This window comes from Lepisma saccharinum, chromosome 5 (assembly GCF_977018435.1).
Source record: "Lepisma saccharinum chromosome 5, izLepSacc3.1, whole genome shotgun sequence".
NCBI classification, from domain to species: domain Eukaryota; kingdom Metazoa; phylum Arthropoda; class Insecta; order Zygentoma; family Lepismatidae; genus Lepisma; species Lepisma saccharinum.
Genome location: NC_139233.1, coordinates 73,444,800 through 73,464,736, shown reverse-complemented (window position 1 = coordinate 73,464,736; position 19,937 = coordinate 73,444,800). Strand labels below are relative to the sequence as shown.

The 19,937-nt window shown below is 37.2% G+C and overlaps 1 protein-coding gene across 2 annotated transcripts in view; it reads left to right on the top strand.

The window, feature by feature from the left end:
• Positions 1 to 19,937, top strand: part of LOC145987882 (BRCA2-interacting transcriptional repressor EMSY) — a 143,211-nt gene that overhangs the window by 107,552 nt on the left and 15,722 nt on the right. The window contains exons 16-17 of one of the 2 annotated variants that reach the window (XM_083122668.1): positions 4,839 to 5,000; positions 18,230 to 18,375. In XM_083122668.1, the coding sequence (XP_082978794.1) occupies positions 4,839 to 5,000; positions 18,230 to 18,375 (308 nt within the window). The remainder of the gene's footprint in view (positions 1 to 4,838; positions 5,001 to 18,229; positions 18,376 to 19,937) is intronic. The other variant, XM_083122669.1, reaches the window with a different exon arrangement.

Here is a 19,937-nt window from a genome sequence, read left to right as displayed (position 1 = left end):
TTAATTACAATATTGATAAAATTTATTAATATTGTAAACTACATTGAATTGCTAGAAATTTCCAATTATTGGTGTTGGTATCAATGGAAAGTGGTAAGAGTATGTATAGTCATTAGTATTGGTTCAAAGCTTTTGACACTGTCTCAGTGTCTTTCACTGTTCACTGTTTTTGTGGTAATTTATAGAAGGTGAGTTAAACATACCTGTGTTTTAGCACATGACAAGCATTTTTAAAGAAAAAAAAATTGTAAGCTACTCCAAGTAGACATCCTTTACTTACTATATTTTAACTGGGTAAGTGAATGAGGATCAACTTGTTTTTATTTAACTGTAATCATTATGTCATCACATGGTTATGCAGTAGTTATATTTTGAATAATTTTGATCATGTGCAGTTAGTGTTTGTTTAAAAGTATCAAAATGTGGTGGTGGTTTTAATGTTAGTTCTGATAGTGGTAGGAAGAGGAGGAGTTACTTTAAGGGACCAGTTCTTCGATAATAAATTGAGGAAGCGGATCACCAGGAAACAAAATCTTCACCCGATCTAGAGAATCATATTCTATGGCATCTTGTAAAACGAAGTTCCAATATGGAAGCAAACAACTACCATTGGAATACTGAAAAATCGTAGAAGAGCATTTGTTTTACTATGGATACGACTGGTGGGAGATTGAAAAGGCAAGCCTAGTCTGGGTTTGGGAGGACCTAAATTAATCAAGTCGGAACCAATAAAATACAGCATTCTAACATATCCATTATTTGTTGCTCCAGTGCACAAAATCACTACCACGTGAATAAAGAAGAAAAAAAAAGACCATCTGAGACAATAATGTTGTGTATGTAATTCCATGCAGTAGACATTTTTATGCACACAGACAAGGTGACTGCACATTCTGATTATCAGTCTGGATCTTAGGTTTATCTTACAGATAGTGAAATATTTTTAAATTTTAGCCAGTGTTTGGACCTCATTGTTGACAGGTTTTTTTTACAATTTAATGTTAGGAAAAGGCTTTTACTGAACTATAGTCATGGAAAGTAATTTGTAACTTACATATTTCTATCTAGTAATTCCACATGGATGCAGTCTTATGTGATCAGATCTGCCTCATTTTTATTTGTAAAGAGACTATATTCATTTAACGGATATCGTTTACACTGGAAGAGACTGAAGATATTTTTATATGCATAACTGCAACAACATCATGGAAGAAAAATAGATATCATTCTGATATCCATCCAGTTTATTGTCAAATTGTCAGACATGAAGTTTGACAAGGTAAACAATAAGTGGCCAGTGAATGAGAGCATATAGTAATGAAGGACTCGCTTCTCTCTCACACAGAGAAGATATTAGAATAGAAATAGAGCAATGACACAAATACTAGTAGATGCACTACCAAGTGGAGAAATAGAAAACCAGGATACAAGGCAACCTTTAAGTAAATTAACTTGAAATAGCATAAATAATCTCATTGCATCTGCTGTCATCATCATTTTATTTCACCAAGATGCATACTTGGTTCTGAATAGTTGAACCTAAGGTTTTTAATATATCTGCAGTCTTCTCTTCGAGAAGAGAGGAAAAGATGAAACTTGGATTTAAAGGTATTGGATAAATACTTATTGGACTGAATTTTTAGTGAGAAATGGCAAACATTGATTATAAATTTGTAGGGGCAATGTGAATATCTTACCTTGATACAACATAATTCTGAACAAGAGTGTAATGTTCAAGACTTATTGCAACCAGGAATTGAATGTAAAAACTTCCACAAATGTGAAAAATTCATGGCACAGCTGAAACAAAAAATATTAATTAATTGAAAAATTGTGATCATAGCTGTCAGGTGTTTGTTTACAAGACTAGCTGAAAATATTATATACAAGGGCATGCTTATTATATGTTACGGATGGCATATGCTATAAAACAAATCTAAACACTACTTATTTTGTGTTTCAAAACTGCCATTTTCCACTGTCATAGAACTCAAAAATATAAATTTTAATCCTTGGTTCAGCACAGGCCAAGGGGGAGACCAAGATGTTGGCGGAAAGAACAGATACTGTTAGAAGAGGACAAGATTGGAACACCATGGAAAGAGAGGAATGGTGGAAGGCCAGAAGAAAATGGAGAGGCTTGACTTCCAAACCGACCCATCCAGAGGCAGGAAACTGCAAAGGATGATGGTGATGATGATGATGGTTCAGCACAAATGCAAAGTTCATTATGACAGTCGTGATTTACAGTCACATTCTCAAACTGTGTGAAGTAAATGTATGAAGAAGAATGACAATGTTTAATTAATTTTTTTGATAGCTAAAATATGCTACAATATTTTTCTCAAAATAATGGAGAACATTGTGCCTTACATTTTTTTAAAATATAACTTATACTTGATTTCTTTCCAGCACTGGAATTCGATGTAATAATACAGATAATAAGCAATTTTGAGGCTCTTATGTCCAGTATATTACGCACCAGCAATGTCCTAATCGTAAAAACATGGAGGATCATAATACTCCACATGGCATTTCAAGTTCCATAAAATGAAAAGAACAGGGACAATATAACATTGTTTCTCATCACTTCAAATGATCACTTTAGAATGCAGATCATGATTCCATATGAACATAAATACTGTACTTTTGACTGTGTATAATTTGCAATCTTTAATTTTACATCATTGTTAAAATCATGTAGTAGTGGCTTGCTCGATGCAAATAAAAAGGGAAGTTGACATTGTTTGAGTGTTAATCAGATAATCTTGTCACCAAAAATTCTGGATTGTAGTCCAAACCGGCACATGTGCATTTCATTAGGTTTGATCCTTCATCTCTCACTTAATCGTGCATCCTTATTTGCCATGTATTAACCTAAAGAAGTACATAAGCGACAGTAAATAAACAAATTCAACAACAGCAGGTGAAATGCATAGGCTATTCAGAATTCAACCTCTGGTTGGCTAGTATGAGGACACGGCTTACTGCAGTGCTGCGGCGCATGGGTAGAAATGATCTGTCACATGTTGGCTAACACCATGCCATCAAGTCGTCGGTCACTTTGTTTAGTGCTTGGTGTGTAGTGAGCGGAGATTGATGGCTGGTACAATATAAATTTCTGCCAAATGTGAGGTTCATAATGCAATTCACTTTTTGCAGGCAGTTGGCCATACTGCAGCTGAAATCCATTGAAGAATGAGTGCTGTGTATGGAGAGAAGGTTATGAGTGAAGGTTGTGTGAGGGAATAGTGTTGGAAATTTCAAGGAAGACGAACTGATTTGCATTATAATGGTGGACATGGAAGACCATCTTTTGTGACGGATGACCTGGTCGAACGAGTGAATAATGTGGTTTGCGAGCACCGTCACTTCACAATATCGGAACTGTCTGAAGAATTTCCTGAAATTGGGCAAACCACCCTCTCTCAGCTTGACTGTAAAGCTAAGTTATCACAAGTTTTGTGCAAGGTTGGTACCGAAATAAGTAGCTGATAGATGGTATTTGGGAGTGGCTGAGTTCTCTGGCAGCAACATTCTTTAACGAGGGTATACGGAAGATGGCGCAATGCTATGACAGATGCCTGAATTCAGTTGGCAATTACCGTATGTTGGAAAATAGTTCACGTGTGTGTGCAACTTTTGTGTATAATAAATATGGGTTTTCCGTATTTCCATTTTTATTTCATGTTTCTCGGAGGTTGATTACCGAATAGCGCTCGTACTTGGCTCAAAAATATGTTTTCCAGAATAAATATAATCAACACATTCTATTTGAGAACAATAGATAGAACTGCACAGTGAAGCTCGTGACATAACACTATTATTCTGTTCTTATGAAGATCAAAAGATAGAACTGATCAAGGTATACCTCTTATTCCTGCTCATGAAGAACAATAAGTAGAACTGAACAAGGAACATCTTAAAAGCTGGACTGTTGTTCCTGCTTATGAAGAACAATAAGTTGAACTGAACAGGGAAGCTCTTAACAAAGCATGACTGCAGTGTTCCTGCTAGTGAAGAAAGTTAAATAGAACCAAACAAGGAAACACTGAAGGTTGGGTGTTGCTTTTGTTCATGAAGAACAATAAATAAGAAAGCTCTAACGGCATGACTGGAATGTTCTTATTCAAGAAGGACATTAGATAGAACTGAACAGGAGAGATTTAAACTTCATGGCAAAATTCCTACTTGTGAAGAACAATAGTTAGAACTTATCAAGTAAGTTCTTTGAAGTATGACTATTAAAACTCAACAAAGAAGCCTTTAACAACTTGAGTGTAGCTCCTGCTAATGAAGAACAAAAAATAGAACTGAATAATTATGATTTTAAAAGCTTGACTGTTGTTCCGACTCATGAACAATAGATAAAATTGAACAAGAAAGTGCTTAAGAGTTTGACTTTTGTTCCTACTTGTGAAAATATAAATTTATGCTCTGGGGCTACTTATATCAACTGTGGATTGTGAATAATGATTTTTCATCAGTCATAGTACTCCCCAGCTGCACACTGCAAGCCCTATTTATGTTTTCACGTGATTTAATCAAAATTTATGAATAAAATTAATACAGATCTTATTCATTCACTTCATGCATTGATCAACAAATTTTCATGCTTTTTTCACCACTGTTATATATTTGGAGGCTTGAGATTTGATCATTGCTTTTGACAAATTCTTTTAACCATCAGTTTACTTCCTAACATAAGAAAAATATCTACAATGAAAATAATAACCAACCATCAAGGTATGTTATTTCTTCTGCACAGCTAAGAATAATAACTTTGTGAATAAGTATGTGATAGTGATTTGTTAACAAGAATGATTTGTTTCCTGCAGGCAAAGGGCAAGAGCAGAAAGTTGAAATAGAAGATGATTCAAAAACTGTAGTAACAGAGGTAACAAGTGCTCCAAGTGCAAGCTCTTTGGATATATTTAGCACTGCTCTGGCATCTGCAGAAATAAACCTAGACACTTTCCAGTATGTGGATGAAGAAATGGGTATGGGCTATTATTATTTGTGTGTGTACTGCTCTGTCAAATAAATATCGCAAATTGTTCAATAAAACTCAAAGTATTGGTTTAACCTTTTGGTGCCCGATCGTCTCGATTGAGATGCTCTTAGGTAACCATTGGGTGCTCTATCGTCTCAATGCTTTGTCAAGGTCGTAGTTTTTACGTTATATCTTCGCTATTTTTGGCTAGAATTCTGATTTTCTTTCTTCATATTGTTAACACATGTATTTAACAGAAATGATTGTTGCACTTTTTTTTCATGAAAATGGCGGGAAAAATGCGACTTCTTTTGTGCGTCTTTTTTCAAGGGAAAAATTTTGCTGACAAAGGAAGGCTGGCTTTGTTGTTCTAAAGAAGTTGCTTGTGCCACACCCCTGGAAACTGCATTCGAAGGAAGTTTATTCATCGGTACCTGAGGTCAATGTTTTCCGTGCGGGCGCAAGTGGGGGATGGGGTTGGGGGAGGGGGAAGAGGGGTTGTTGAAACTGTATCGTAAGAATGTAAGTTCGAGGCACGCTGAAGAAAAGCCTTTGTTTTTGAGCACAAGTGTTTCACAAGTAGCTACAAATTTTACCCTGCATTGTCTAAAAATATAATTTTCAAGTAGCTGCAAGAATTGGCACGCTTTTTCAACTCCGTTCTAGCTTTTCCTCCTGGAAGGTTGTGCGTTCGTGAGACTCATTTTATGCCCATGTGCCAATGATTTTTTGAGTCAAGTGTGACTCTTCCCCCTTTTTTTTATGATTTTTTGGGGGATTCCCCCTCCCCCTCCATATATATGCCGAATGTGCATAAATTTTATATCGTCTGAATCTGTGATTCATTCCGCATACAACGGTATATCATTCATCTCTCTAGGGCAATTAGCCTCTGAACTACAGTCATTTCAATGTACGAGGGTCACTATTTATATTTTGAGCCTAACAATGAAAAAACAGGAATTTGGCATTGAAAACTGCTTTATTGTTTTTCGAAGTATTCTCCTTTATGGTCAATACACTTTTGCATTCGTTCGAACCATTTGTCAAAGCAGTTTTTCCAATCTTCTTGAGACACCTCCATAATATGGTTTTTGAACGCATCAACGGCGTCTTTCGCCGACGAAAATCGTTGTCCACGCAATTTATTCTTGACATTCGGGAACAAGAATAAGTCATTGGGTGCCAAATCAGGACTGTACGGTGGATGACCCATCAATTCGATTTTTTGACTGTTCATAAAGTCGGTTGTTAGACGAGATGTATGATAGCTGGCATTGTCTTGATGAAGAATGATCCGACGGCGTTTGTTTGTTTTCCGTATTTGACCGAAGACCTCTGGCAAACAAATTGTTGTGTACCATTCAGAGTTGACCGTTCTACGTTCCTCTAAAGGCACAGTTGCCACATGACCAGTTTTCCCGAAAAAACAGGCGACCATTTGTTTCGATGTGCTTCGAGCGCGAACAACTTTTGTTGGATTGGGTTCATCTTGAAACACCCATACAGTGGACTGCTGTTTACGTTCCGGCTCATATGCATATATCCATGATTCGTCACCTGTTACAATCTTATATACGTCTTTTGAAGCACCACGATTGTATTTATTGAGCATGTGTTTGCACCAATTGACGCGAGCGTCTTTTTGAGTTTTTGTGAAATTGTGTGGGATCCAACGAGAACATACCTTTCTCACAGCTAAATGATCATGTAATATTTTATATATGCTGGTGGAACTAATGCCTATGGTTGCCTCAATCTCACAGTATGTCACATGACGATCTTGCAGTATTAGGTTTTGCACAGCATCAATGTTTTCTTGAACAACAACTGATTTTGGACGACCTTCGCGAATCTCGTCGGTGAGATTAAATTCGTTATACCAGCGTTTCACAGTGGCAAAGGATGGGGCTTCATCGCCAAATGTGGAAGTAAGTTGATCGATGCACTCTTGTCTTGATAATCCACGTCGAAAATCGTAAAAAAATCCTCACACAAAAATGTTCACGAGTTAATTCCATTTTATTGTTGTCGCGCAATCTCCAAGGCAACATAAACAACACAAATGAAGCTATTGACAAAACATTTGAAGTACGTTATGGTCAATAATGCCAGACGATTCCGTGCAAACGTCAAATCGCGCCTAACTTCAATCAGTGTTGCCAAGGCTCAAAATATAAATAGTGGCCCTCGTAACCCTGCATTTCACTGAAATCCGAAGCTTGAAACATTGCCACGCAGGGCTTTCATTTCGGGGGTAAAACTCGCGTTACATTGGTCATATGATAATGATTGCAAATATTTTTCTGTTTCTTACATGCCAGCGATAATTTCATGTCCTTTTTTTCTGGGGGGGGGGCGATTTTTTTTTAAAAAAAATATGATTTTTGTGGTTTCTCCCCACCCCTTGCCACATATTAGGTCAGTCAAAAAGTAAATGCAATCATTTTTTATTATTTTTCACAGCAACAATAGAAAACTTACAATGATATCATATTCCAACATAGTCCCCCTGCACTTCAATACACTTGGTCCAACGTTCCACAAGCTTTCCGATACCCTGAGAAAAAAAGGTTTTCGGTTGAGCAGCAAGCCACGTATGCACCGCTTCCTTCACATGTTGATCTGTGTCGAATCGACGGCCTCTTAAAGCATCTTTAAGTGGACCGAACAGATGGTAATCCGACGGAGCGAGATCAGGACTGTATGCAGGATGCTCTAACACCTCGAATCCCAGATTCTGAAGAGTTTGAGCGGTGTTGGCGGCGGTATGGGGACGCGCGTTGTCATGCAACAAAAGAATGCCTTCCGACAATCGACCTCGTCGTTTGCTTCGAATTGCAGGCTTCAACTTGTTCGAAAGCATATCACTGTATCGTTCACTGTTTATTGTTGTCCCCATTTCCACATAATGTTCCATAATTACCCCTTCTGAGTCCCAAAAAAGTGTGAGCATCACTTTTCCTGCAGAGTGTTGATGCTTGACTTTTTTTTCCGAACTTGTTCGACCGCTTTTGAACATTTCAATCCACTGGTAAACACTTCGCAGCGGTAAAACATTGTCACCGTATTGTGCTGAAAGTCTTCTATGGATATCAGCTAATGGTACACCTTCAGACCACAAAAAACGGATTACAGAACGCTGTTCTTCTATGGTGCACACGGACAGTGGCGCAGCCATGTTTACTTGGCAACGCTGCAGAGCGAACTGAAGTGATGACGCTGTAACCTGCCACAGGCGAAGACAACGATACTATCTATCAGCTTGCGAGCGCAGAAAGCTGTACAGCCAACCTACGGAAGAAAACAAAAACATTGCATTTACTTTTTGACTGACCTAATATATGCCAAATTTGCATAAATTTTGTATAGTCTGAATCTCATTCTGCGTACAACGATATATCATTCATCTCTCTAGGGCAATTAGCCTACGATCTACACTCATTTAATTGAAACTCTGTATTTTGATCAAAATCGGCTGGGGCACCAAGGTGGTTATCTGTGAAAATGGCCTTGGGCTCCAAAAGGTTAATCATACAAATTTATTTTGTCTCCTTCAAAATAGGTCCCATTTGATGTGATACACTTATGCCAACAAATAATCCAGTCGTTGAAACACTTCTTATAGGCACTTTCTGGTATGGCCTTCAGCTCCTGCAAATTTTGTTTTATGGCTTAAATGGACTCAAAACATTTTCCATGAAGTGGTAACTTGAGTTTGGGGAACAAAAAGAAAGTCACACGGGACCATATCTGGCGAAAACTGTGCTTGATCAATGACATTTGTTGAATTTTTGGTCAAGGATTGATGTGTGGGATGGTGCATTATCGTGGGGCAAAATCCAAAAATTGTTCTTTCACAAATCTCCACAATAGTCAAAGAAAACAGTCAATATGTCTTTGATTTTTGAGCGACTTTGATGTGTTTTTTTTTCGGTTTCGGCTCGTCGAAGTGCCCTTCCAAAGCTTGTTAGCTGGTTTCATGAATATAGGCTCATTCAAGCATCTCTTCAGCAATCTCTTTGTGGTGCTCTTTTTTAAGAAAATTGAGCTTCTTTGGAACAAGACTTGCCGCGACGTGTCTCATTCCCAAAACATCAACTAAAATGGTGCAAACGGATTCTTGAGACATGTCCAGATCGTGAGCCATCTCTCTTAAGCTTAATGACTATTTTCCATCACCATTTCCTTCACTTTGTCGATGTTTTCGTCAGTCGAAGATGTTGAAGGTCGACCGGAACAAGGCAAGTCTTCAAGCTATTCTCGTCCTTCTTTGAATGCTTTGTACAACTCTTATTCTCGTGTTTTCGATATAGCTGACTCAGCATAGGCCTTCTCCAAGATTTTCAATGATTCAACACAAGAAATTTCGTTGGCCACAAAATTTGAGCCAAACTCTTTGTTTGGTATTTGTCCATATTAAAAATCGCAGAGCACACTTGAGGTAGACTAACTTAACCAACAGTTTGGTTGTCAACCAAAACTCTACGTAACAATTAGGTACATTGGTACCAACTTACAGCAAAAAAAAAAAAAATCATACCTTTTACACGGGCTTTTTAAATGAACAATTCCTGGTATTTATTTTTGACAGGAGGTATATAACATCTGCTTTAAAAAGTTTAATAGTCTGGCTGTATGATCTGGGACTTTATAAAATATCAGCTTAAAATGTACATAATTGCCTGCAATCTGAACTGTACAGCCCCTGACCTGATGTGTTTTTAGAAGGAAGAGGTATGTTGTGTGTATTAGACACAAAATTGAACCACAGTATTGTAATAAAAAGTATAATAATTAGGGATGTGGCGAAGCTGAAAATTTACCGATGCCGATGTACTCACCGATAATTTTTGGAACCGATACCGATGCCGATATTTAACCGATTCCGATACATAAGATTATTAAACAGAAATGGGATGTTATTTTCAGCATGACAAAAATAAATTGCTATGTACATTTCTATTGCATATCATATGTATATACATATACTATATTCTCAAGAGATGCGAATGTACATTTGCATCTACAAAATGTTATGTGAACCTTTAAGAAGAACATGGATTCTCAAGAGATTAAACATTAGTACACAGGCAATTCTTTGAAATGCAAAATGAATTCCTGTTTTGCCAGATTCAACTTCAGAAACACGAGATTTGGAAGCACTTCAGGAATTAACCTACTTCTCTTATCTCAAATCTGTTCAGCAACACTGAACACTCAATCAATGAACACTGATGCAGCAGGTATGCCCAAGTATTTTCTCAGGACTTGCTTCAGGTTTGAATATCCAATACAACAGCAGATCCTGGTTCAGCAATGTACTGTTTTATTTCCGATTTATAGTTAGGTTGATCCTCTGAATAAGTTTGCAATAATTTTATTACAAAAACTCTACAATAATGACAAATGATAACCAAATTTTCAATAAATCTTACAAAACTAGAATATAAAACTTATTAGAAGGTAAAAACTCTAGTATAATCTGTACCGGTTTAAATATCGGACTTTTGCCGATTCCGATACCGATGCCGATGTGTCAATTTCGGCCGATTTTCATACATCTGTAATCGGCTTCGGCACATCCCTAATAATAATATTTCAGTCCAGGGCTTGACTAAAATTTCATTTTACATATGAGATGCAATGCATGAAAGATATAACTGCATGTTAACTTGTATTTATATGATTTTAGTATGTAGATGTTCACAGATGTTTCCAAATTGTTAATTGAAAAGTTAGTTAAAAATCATGACTTAGTGTAGGATTCCACCTGTGTCCCTGATATTATATGCAGGGTTCCCACACACCTGGAAAACCTGGAAATCTCAGGGAATTTGAAAAAAAATACAAATTTCAGGGAAATCTCAGGGAAAATCTTGTGATTGATTAATGGTTCCCAATGAAGCAAAACTGAGGGATTATAATATGCTTCTGTCTGTGGATAATCCAGGCTGTTGTAGCATTTCTCTTTCAGCAAGGAACTCGTATCTATTTGTTTGTCTGTTTCTTGTTTTTAAATGTGATTCCAGGGCTGGTGACCCAAGTGTGACCTCATAAATTTTGCGCTTTTTAAAATTTAATTAGCCGTTTTTGATCTTTTACATGACATAAAATATATGCGATGTGCTCAGCGTATGGAAGACCTGATACAGGAACATCTCAGGCTGTAACTGGTGATAAAGTAATTTGCCAGTTTAAGACATTGTTGCACAATGTCCATAGTGAAAAGGAATTGAAAGAGAAGTTTTGTAACTTTTCAATCAAAACTGATGCACTAGATTCTTTTTTTACAGGTGTCATGAAGGGCAAGGATGACTTCTCTGAGTTATGGAGCACTGTTAAGTTGGTTTTCTGTAAATAAGCAGGTTTTAATAGAAAACTTGAAAGAAGAGTCTGTTGTGGCTATTTGGCAAGTTTATGATGCAGTGAAAGTGGTAGGAGGAGTGTCAAATGTAGAAGTAAGCAAAGATATGATCCAGAGTGTTAAAGGTGCACGTATTAGATATGAAGAAGCATTGCAGAAGATGAGAAAGAAATGTGATCACAAAGAAGACAAAAGGAAAGAAATGAAACTTAAAGCAAGCGAGGTCCGTGCTTTACAAGCCAAACAACAAACGATGCAAGAAGAAGCAAAGGCTATTGCAGAACAATTAAAAAAAACTTCAAGTTTCTGAGAAGTAAAGTTTCTTAATTTGCTGTATCAGACATTAAGTACATTTCTTGTTTTATATTTCAGTCTCCGTAACTTATTATTTCTTTTTACATTGGTACTAATAATTGTCACTTCATTTTTATATGTTTTAAAAATTCCAATAATTTGTTTGTGTGAATGTGTATGAAAAGTATGAAAATATTTCAGTGTTCTATATCAGATATGTTAGAAATTGTTTCAGAGTTGTTTAAAGTTCTAGAAAACTGGTCATCTTTGTTCTTAATTACATGCAAAGAAGTGTAATTTTATTTTATTATCGAACTAGTTTTGTTATTTGCATCAGAAAACAGTAATAAAGAAGGTGAGGATGGTATGGCTATGAGGGAAAATGGAGGAGGCCATTGTAAAATTATAGTAGTCATTTACTGTGCATTCAGTACTCTGGAAAAAATATGAGGATTCTGGAAAACTCAGGGAAATCTCAGGGAAAATGGATTTGGAGTTTGCGTGGGAACCCTGTATATGCCAGTGCTTAAGGAATTTTGATATCAACAGTTGTCTCAGTTTTAAGCAATTCATTTTCATATGTCAACAGGATGTGATGTAACATCCATGGAGTAGCTAAGAAGTGAGATTGTGGTAAAACCAGGGGGTGGCTCAGTAGGTACTTTGTTCTAACTGGGGCTGTGCAATATTGGTATCAAATTTCAATATCAATTGAATACCAATATTGAGTCGATATATTGAATACCAAAAATATCAATATTAATGATATGAATAATATCAATATTTATGATACTGATACTATCAAAGGTATCAATAATACTGACACATCTAAATCATTCAATCTGAGGATTCAATTGTAGTTTTAACTAGGGGAGAAAAATCATGTTGTTCTTTGAGGAACTGAAAATAATAGGAGTCCTTTGCAGTGCAGTCTGTAGTTCTCAACCACACTCACTTATTGAGGAACTTAGAAATGCTTCACAGTTGTATGTTGTTGTTACATTTGTTGCATACAAGTTAAGTTAAGTACAATGTTGTTTATGAGGGCAAGTAGCGTCCATTGTGGATTCAGAAGTGAAGGTGAATAATGCAAGATATTGCTTCTGATTACATGGAAAGTAAATACGTGCAACAAACAAAAAGAGAGTAATGATTCGGCTTAATAGAACTTGGTTAACCAGTGTATGCACAAGTGTATGGAAGGAATTGTATCAAGACGATATGAGACAAGATTTGGCAGCATCTCAGTTGTCTCTCAAGTTGTAAATGATGGTCTCATCTTGATTTGTAAACACACATACAACATGTCACCACACAAACGTTTTCCTAATAAGTTTTTCTGTTTGATGCCTCATTTTGATGCTACCAGCAGTGATAGTGCCACAAACTAGATAAAATGCTCTTTTAGCCTAAATGTGATACCTTAACCTTACACAAGGCTCATTCAATATATAATAGGAAATATGTTGTAACAAATATTTATTACAAGCACCAAAAGAACTACAGTACTATATTTCAACATAGTCACCCCTAGTTCAATGCACCTACGCCAGCACTTGATAAGGGCACAGATTCTACAGGAAAAAAATATTTCGGACGGGTGCGTAACTACTCAGTGGGCCAAAGGTGTGGAAATCGGAAGGTGCGAGATCAGTCAAATATGGAGGGTGGGGTAAGCCCTCAAACTTTAGGTCCTCGATGGTAGACAATGTGACATTTGCAGTGTGTGGTCTCACATTGTCATTGTCATGGAGCAAAAGCACACCTGTGGACACCAGACCACGTTGTCTCTACAGAATGGCTGGTTTCAGTTTTTTGCGCAAAAGGTTGGAGTAGGTGGTACTGTTTACATTTTGACCTCTGGGCATGTAATGTTCAAAAATTGGCCCCTTGTGGTCCCAAAACAAAGTTAACATGACCTTTCCAACACTCCATTGGGCATTCAGCTTCTTTGGTTTGGGAGATGAAAGATGTCACCATTTCATTGTTGTCCTCTTATGTTCTGGTTCATAGAAATGAACCCAACTTTCATCTCCATTGACAATACGATGAAGAAATACCACACCATCAGCTTCATAACAGCGCAAAAGCTCCCTGCACACATCAACATATCTCTCCTTCATTTCCAGTGTCACACGTTACAGAACCCACCTCGCACACACTTTCCTGAACCTCAGTATGTCATGACTGATATGGTGGGCTGATCCTACACTTATTTCCATCTGGGAAGCAATTTCACTGACAGCTATACGCCGGTTTTCCTGTATCAAGTCCTCCACTTGAGCAATATTGCTTTCTCCGTGACTGCAGTGACAGAGCGACCTGGATGCGGAGAATCTTCAACACTGGTTATGCCCTGTTTGAACTTCTCAGCCCACTCATACAATTGTGATCGACTCATACAGTTATCACCGTACTGAACTGTAATGCGGCGATGACAGATGCCTTCACAAAATAACAAACATATAACAATCACGTTCGTAGTTTAGATTTTTTATACTATTTTTCCAGTTATTTATTGAATGTACCTTGTATGATCATAACCTTACGATGTGGCATATGCAGGAGATGTACTATGTAGAAATTTCAGCAAAAGATGTAGGCTCGACCTGGACTCAAACCTGGGTTACTGGTTGGTAACCATGCCATTGATCTACCAACTGAGGTACTGAGTCAGCCCTGGTTTTTGCCTCATTTTTCACTCTGTGCTAAATTGTAAGATAATTTACAACTCTATACTTGCAGAAGCTAGGCACCGTCGACGTCATCAGTATTTCAAATGCAACACATCCTTTTCCGGTAGCACTGAAAGACAATTTCAGTAAAACAGTGACTGATGAAATTTGTACATAAATATGGATTGTGGTATGGTGTTTAGATGTGCTCTAAATGTGACTGCCCAAACCAGAAAATATGCCTGCATTCTTTGCCTCCCTGATAATTTTTTCTGGTGCCACCACTCTACAAACCCTTGAAAAATGGAACTGTATCCTGCATCTAAGCAACATAAGCTCATTATAGTCACTATAGATTGAATTTGGGATAACAGAATATATACATTATCTATAAATCTCAGGTAGATATCTGTTTGCTATGGCTGAAAAAAGCATAGTAAATTTGGTTCAGGTACGGTTTTCAAATGTCATATGAAAGTGTTGGTCTTGTGCCAATTTTACAGAAGTCTGTCATGTTTCAGTCTTGCCTTGAAGAGTTTGGGCTTGTTCTCATCCTGATTTTACAAGGCTGTCTGGGTAGCATCACTACCAAGGGGTCAGGGGGTTCATGGGGGTGGTGCCGTTAAACGCAACAGAATGTGTGTGCATACTTGAGACCAACATGCACTTTAAAAGTGACAAATATAAGAATGGCGATATTGAAGATCTCCATAATATTAACATCATCGGTCTTGATAATATTGGTATCATTAATATTTATATTTATATGATGTCTATACTTGTTTTTACCTGAACTCATATTGAAATTTCGGGGCTCCCGCTCACTCCTAATGATCTGCAAAATCTTAAAATGTGTGGTGACACAATCAAATAGTCTTCACTTATATTGCACAAGAGATGGTGGGCTGTTAAGTTATATTCTACTTGAGTAGTTTTAAGGTTTGACAAGGATTTTTGTTACGACGTGGTGGAGTCACCTGTTAACGTGACAGGTTTACCACATCTGTAGGTAAGAAAATGAGAGATTTTAAATTTAAATCTTGGGAATATAAAAGAAGCACATTTTACATGCCTTATTTTTAATACTATTATTTCAAAGATATTTTGAGAGGAGTTTGAAGCACCAAAATCCTACCCTCTCGTCATGCCCTTGCTTCTTACCCATATTTGATAAGCAAGACCAAGAGTTTTATAAACATGCAAAATGTATACAGAAATGCATGGGAAAGTTACCGAAATATATTTACAAAATATGCAAGTGTATTGTAATGGGTAATATTTTCCGAAGTGTTTGATTATTTCTTTCATTCTTGTGCTATTTTTAAGGTTCTTGATAATAAAAAAAATATTATATAAATACATTTCTCAATATTTTATGTGCTACCCTGCAGTCACTGTTTCCAGAACAAAATAGCAAAATATGATAGTAGTTAAGACCAGAATTGACAGGGGAGCCTTTTTTTTTTATATCTGATTTCCATGACAAACAAATAAGGTGACAGAGCTGTAATAAACAGGAAAATATTACCATTATTTTTTTTTTCAGAAATGCTGTTGTGAATGTTTGTCCCACAAATATATCTACCAGGTAACCAAGAAAGTTCATGCGGGTTTAGTACAAAGAAGAAAAGGTCCAAAACAAATGTGTTTACCTTATATTTATTCTGCAAAATATCCACCATCCGCTTCTACAACCTTCTCCCATCTTTGTACAAGCCTGTAGATGCCATGTTTGAAAAAGTCTTTGTGTAGGGCCGCAAAAAACTGCACCACCGCGTTTTCAACCTCCTCGCGAGTTTGGAAATGTCGATTGCGCATATGGTTGTCCATAGACAAAAAAAGATGGTAGTCTGATGGAGCGATGTCGGGTGAATACGCTGGATGTGGCAGAAGTTCCCAGCCAAGAGAAGAAATCACCTCGAGGGTCATCTTTGCTGTATGCGGTTTAGCGTTGTGTTGGTGGAAAAGAACACGCTTCCTATTCACTAATGCAGGTTTTTTTTTTGCAAGCTGTTCGGCCACTCTTTGCAATTGCGCGGAGTACACCTCTTTGTTGATGGTTTTACCACTTTCCAAGAACTCATAATGCACAATCTCAGCCGTAGTCCACCAGACACACAGCATCACCTTCCGCTGATGAAGAGCAGGTTTTGCAGTTAAAGGTATGGTGTCATTTGACGATAGCCAATGGTATGAGCGTTTCTTGTTATCGTACATTACCCACTTTTCATCACACGTCAAAATGCGGTCCAAAATTGGACAGTTGTTGTTCCTAGTGAGCAAGGAAGCGCAAATGTTCAGTCGTTGGAGACGGTTCGCAGCAGTCAGCTTGTGCGCGACCCACTTACTCAGTTTCCATGATTTGCCAAGCTCATGCAAGTGCACACGAATTGTTTCAGCACTTACCGCAAATCGTTGAGCGAGTTCTTGACACGTTTGACTTGAATCCTCTTCAATTGCTGCCTTCAGTTGGTCCACATTGAGAGATTTCGGTCTGCCCGATCGAGGTTTGTCTGCCAGTGTCTCATCGCCACTCGAGAAGGTCTGAAACCACTTTTGCGCTGTCCGTTCACTAATTGTACCTTCTCCAAACGCTGCACATATTTTTCTTGCTGCTTCCGCTCCTTTTGTGCCCAACTTGTACTCATACAGTAAACATGCCCTGATTACTGCATTCGACACAGCCATGGTTCACTGCGAATACTTGCTCCCGAACTATCGACTGCGACCTGTTATCTACGTTAGCCGACGTGCCAAGGAATGAGCTTTCCGCCAATCACACATACATGTACCCCTGGCGGCTGAACTGCATACTACGCCACGAAAACTACGGGCAGTTGTAAAACCGCATGAACTTTCTTGGTTACCTGGTACATTACTCAATGGAAAATATGTAATATACCTCAAAATATGTAAATATATGTAACATGAAATTTTATCATTCCTAACATTGTAATTTGCTGTCATTGTCATTTTTCCTGACTTACCTACGAAGGAAAAATATGTAATTACATAAAAAGACAGCCTTATTGATAGCATTTGCATTGCATTGCACAGTTCATTCATCTATGATACTTAGTTTCTCAGTTTTTAACTATTATCCATCAACACATTTCTTGAAATGTGGAGGTATCATTTCTATTTTTTATATTTATATTTCTTGTGATAGCAGTGTACCGAATACTTTGTTATATGTTTAATATTTTAACACTTACAGTCCTGACCTCTAAGTTGCTTTCCGTCCCAAGAATGCTGACCATTTTCACTAGTTTTTGAAAAATCATATCTCAAAAACTAAAAATGTAAAATATATGTATCATATACTGTTGAAAAGTTTGATTCTTCCTCTTTATTTTGATATATGATGTTATATTATAACCACATGGCTACCTTGGACGTTTCACCATAAATTATATGAAATGCAATAAAAATAAAAAGTTGACAAGATATATGACATGCAGTGGCGGCGATTGGGTCCCAAAAAACTGAGGGGGGCAAGGTGCCAAAACTAGGGGAGCAAAGACAGTATATTTCCATTTGTAGATAAGATTTAGCATAGTGCGGGGGCAAAAGTGGCGAAAATTGGGTGGGCAACTGCCCCCCTAATCGCCGGAACTGTAGAAAATGGAAGCAAGCATATTGCTATCAGACAAAGACGTGCACAGAACCGTTATGAGCATTTTCCCACCATCTAGTGTCAGTATGAGGAAGTACGATGTCCAAACATTACTCAGGATTGCTAACTCCGTAAATGTACGACAAATGACCATTGAAATAAATTTTGAATTCAACTCCGTATATATACGTGATCCACACACTAGAGAAGTTCAGGAACTCCGTATATATATATATGTGTGTGATTATCACTCTAAGTGTTAAATAATGCCATTTATCTTGCAGGATCTGGAAGACTGTCCCAGCAGCAAAGCAGATCTACTGAGGTTTCATCAATAGCGCAAACTTCTGTTACTTCAGAACAAACCAAAGTCGCATTTTCAACAGCTAGTACCATTAAAACCGTTGTCCTGGGGAGTGTGCCAAAAGAAGTAAGTATAAGATTTGCAGCATAATTATATTTGGGTTTTGCTAACATATTTGTCATGCTACTCAATAATATAAATGCTTCATATCAATATCTTCCTATAAAGAATGAGAATGATAATAGTGGTACTGATTTCAGAAAGTATTGATTTGAATTTAGTTACTAATACCTTTCCATAATATAGACATTATGAAAGGTATATAAAAAACAACACCAACTGATAATTTAATGGAATTCAAATATCCTAGGAATTATGCAAAATTCCCAATTTTTTAAAAATTCTTACCAATGTGATGTGACAAATATGTATTTTGTGATGAAATGACAGCAACAGCCTTAATCATCTCTTTTATCCGGACATGTCCTCCTTTTTAGGTGTCTGTCCGGCATCCAGGTGGAGTTTTTAAGAATCTGTAAATGTCCTCCTTTTTTGGAAAAATGCTTCCATTTATAACCATAAACCAGGTGTTATTTTACATGTAAAGCATATCTCTTGAGGCATGATAATTATTCTATCAATGCTAATTGACCACCTGGAAGCTCAACCACTATCATTTTGTCCAAATGAGCCTTCAACTCGTCCCAGACTGCAGGTCCTTTTCGAGTTATACATGATACGCCACACGGAAACGCGGAATGAGAAATTTGATTATTAAGTAATATTTACATTTGTGAAATACCAAAGTGCAAGCCTCTGTGGCAGAGTGGTTAGCACACAACGCTACAATGAAAAAGGTCCCTGGTTCGAATCCCGAAATTTGAAAACATTGGGGCGGATCTAGAAGTTGCAGTTGGTAGGGACGAATTTCAGTTGGGTATCTCACCCCACAGAAAATAAATTTCAACCTACAGTTGCACTAGTCTATACAAAGGAGGAGAAGAACTAAAAACAGGAACAATATTGTTTTGCAAAAATAGGGATCCAGGGCTGGAATAGGGTTGGAAGCACATTTTATATACGTACCTATTTATGAAATTTATGGTAATGGCAAATGTGCTGCAATTTTTTATGATAATGACAAATGTATGTGTCTGGTCACCCTACTTAATCATGCAACCTTAACTTTGATTACTTATAACCAGGGATCTGAATTCTATCTGTGTTATTTTTACATTTTTTAGTTTTTTTGGGTGTTATTCCCAAAAATTCAAATTTCGAAAAACAATCTGTACTATGCATTAAAATGGCAAAAATTGTAATTCCATTATTCTCAGCTTTTTGTAATAAAATTTCCAAATCAATCAACCTGTCAGCATTGGAAATTCAAACAGCCTTGTTATTTTAAACAAAAATACGTTAGAGCATTCAAATTGGTCTACTTACGCAAGTGAGTATGTATTCTTACGTGGACGACGTTTCGGAAGCTTTACTGCTTCCTTCCTCAGGTTGTCGTTTTCAGCTCAGAATATCAAGCCATGTCAGAGAAGTGTCATGTAAGGATACTGGGTAAAAGGTTCGGGTTAAAAACGCTTCATAGTGCTTGACCTATACAGAATTAAAACCACTTTGCTAAAAACCCCTTAAAACTCACAATAAAACATGTAAAACCACCGCTACGGTAAACT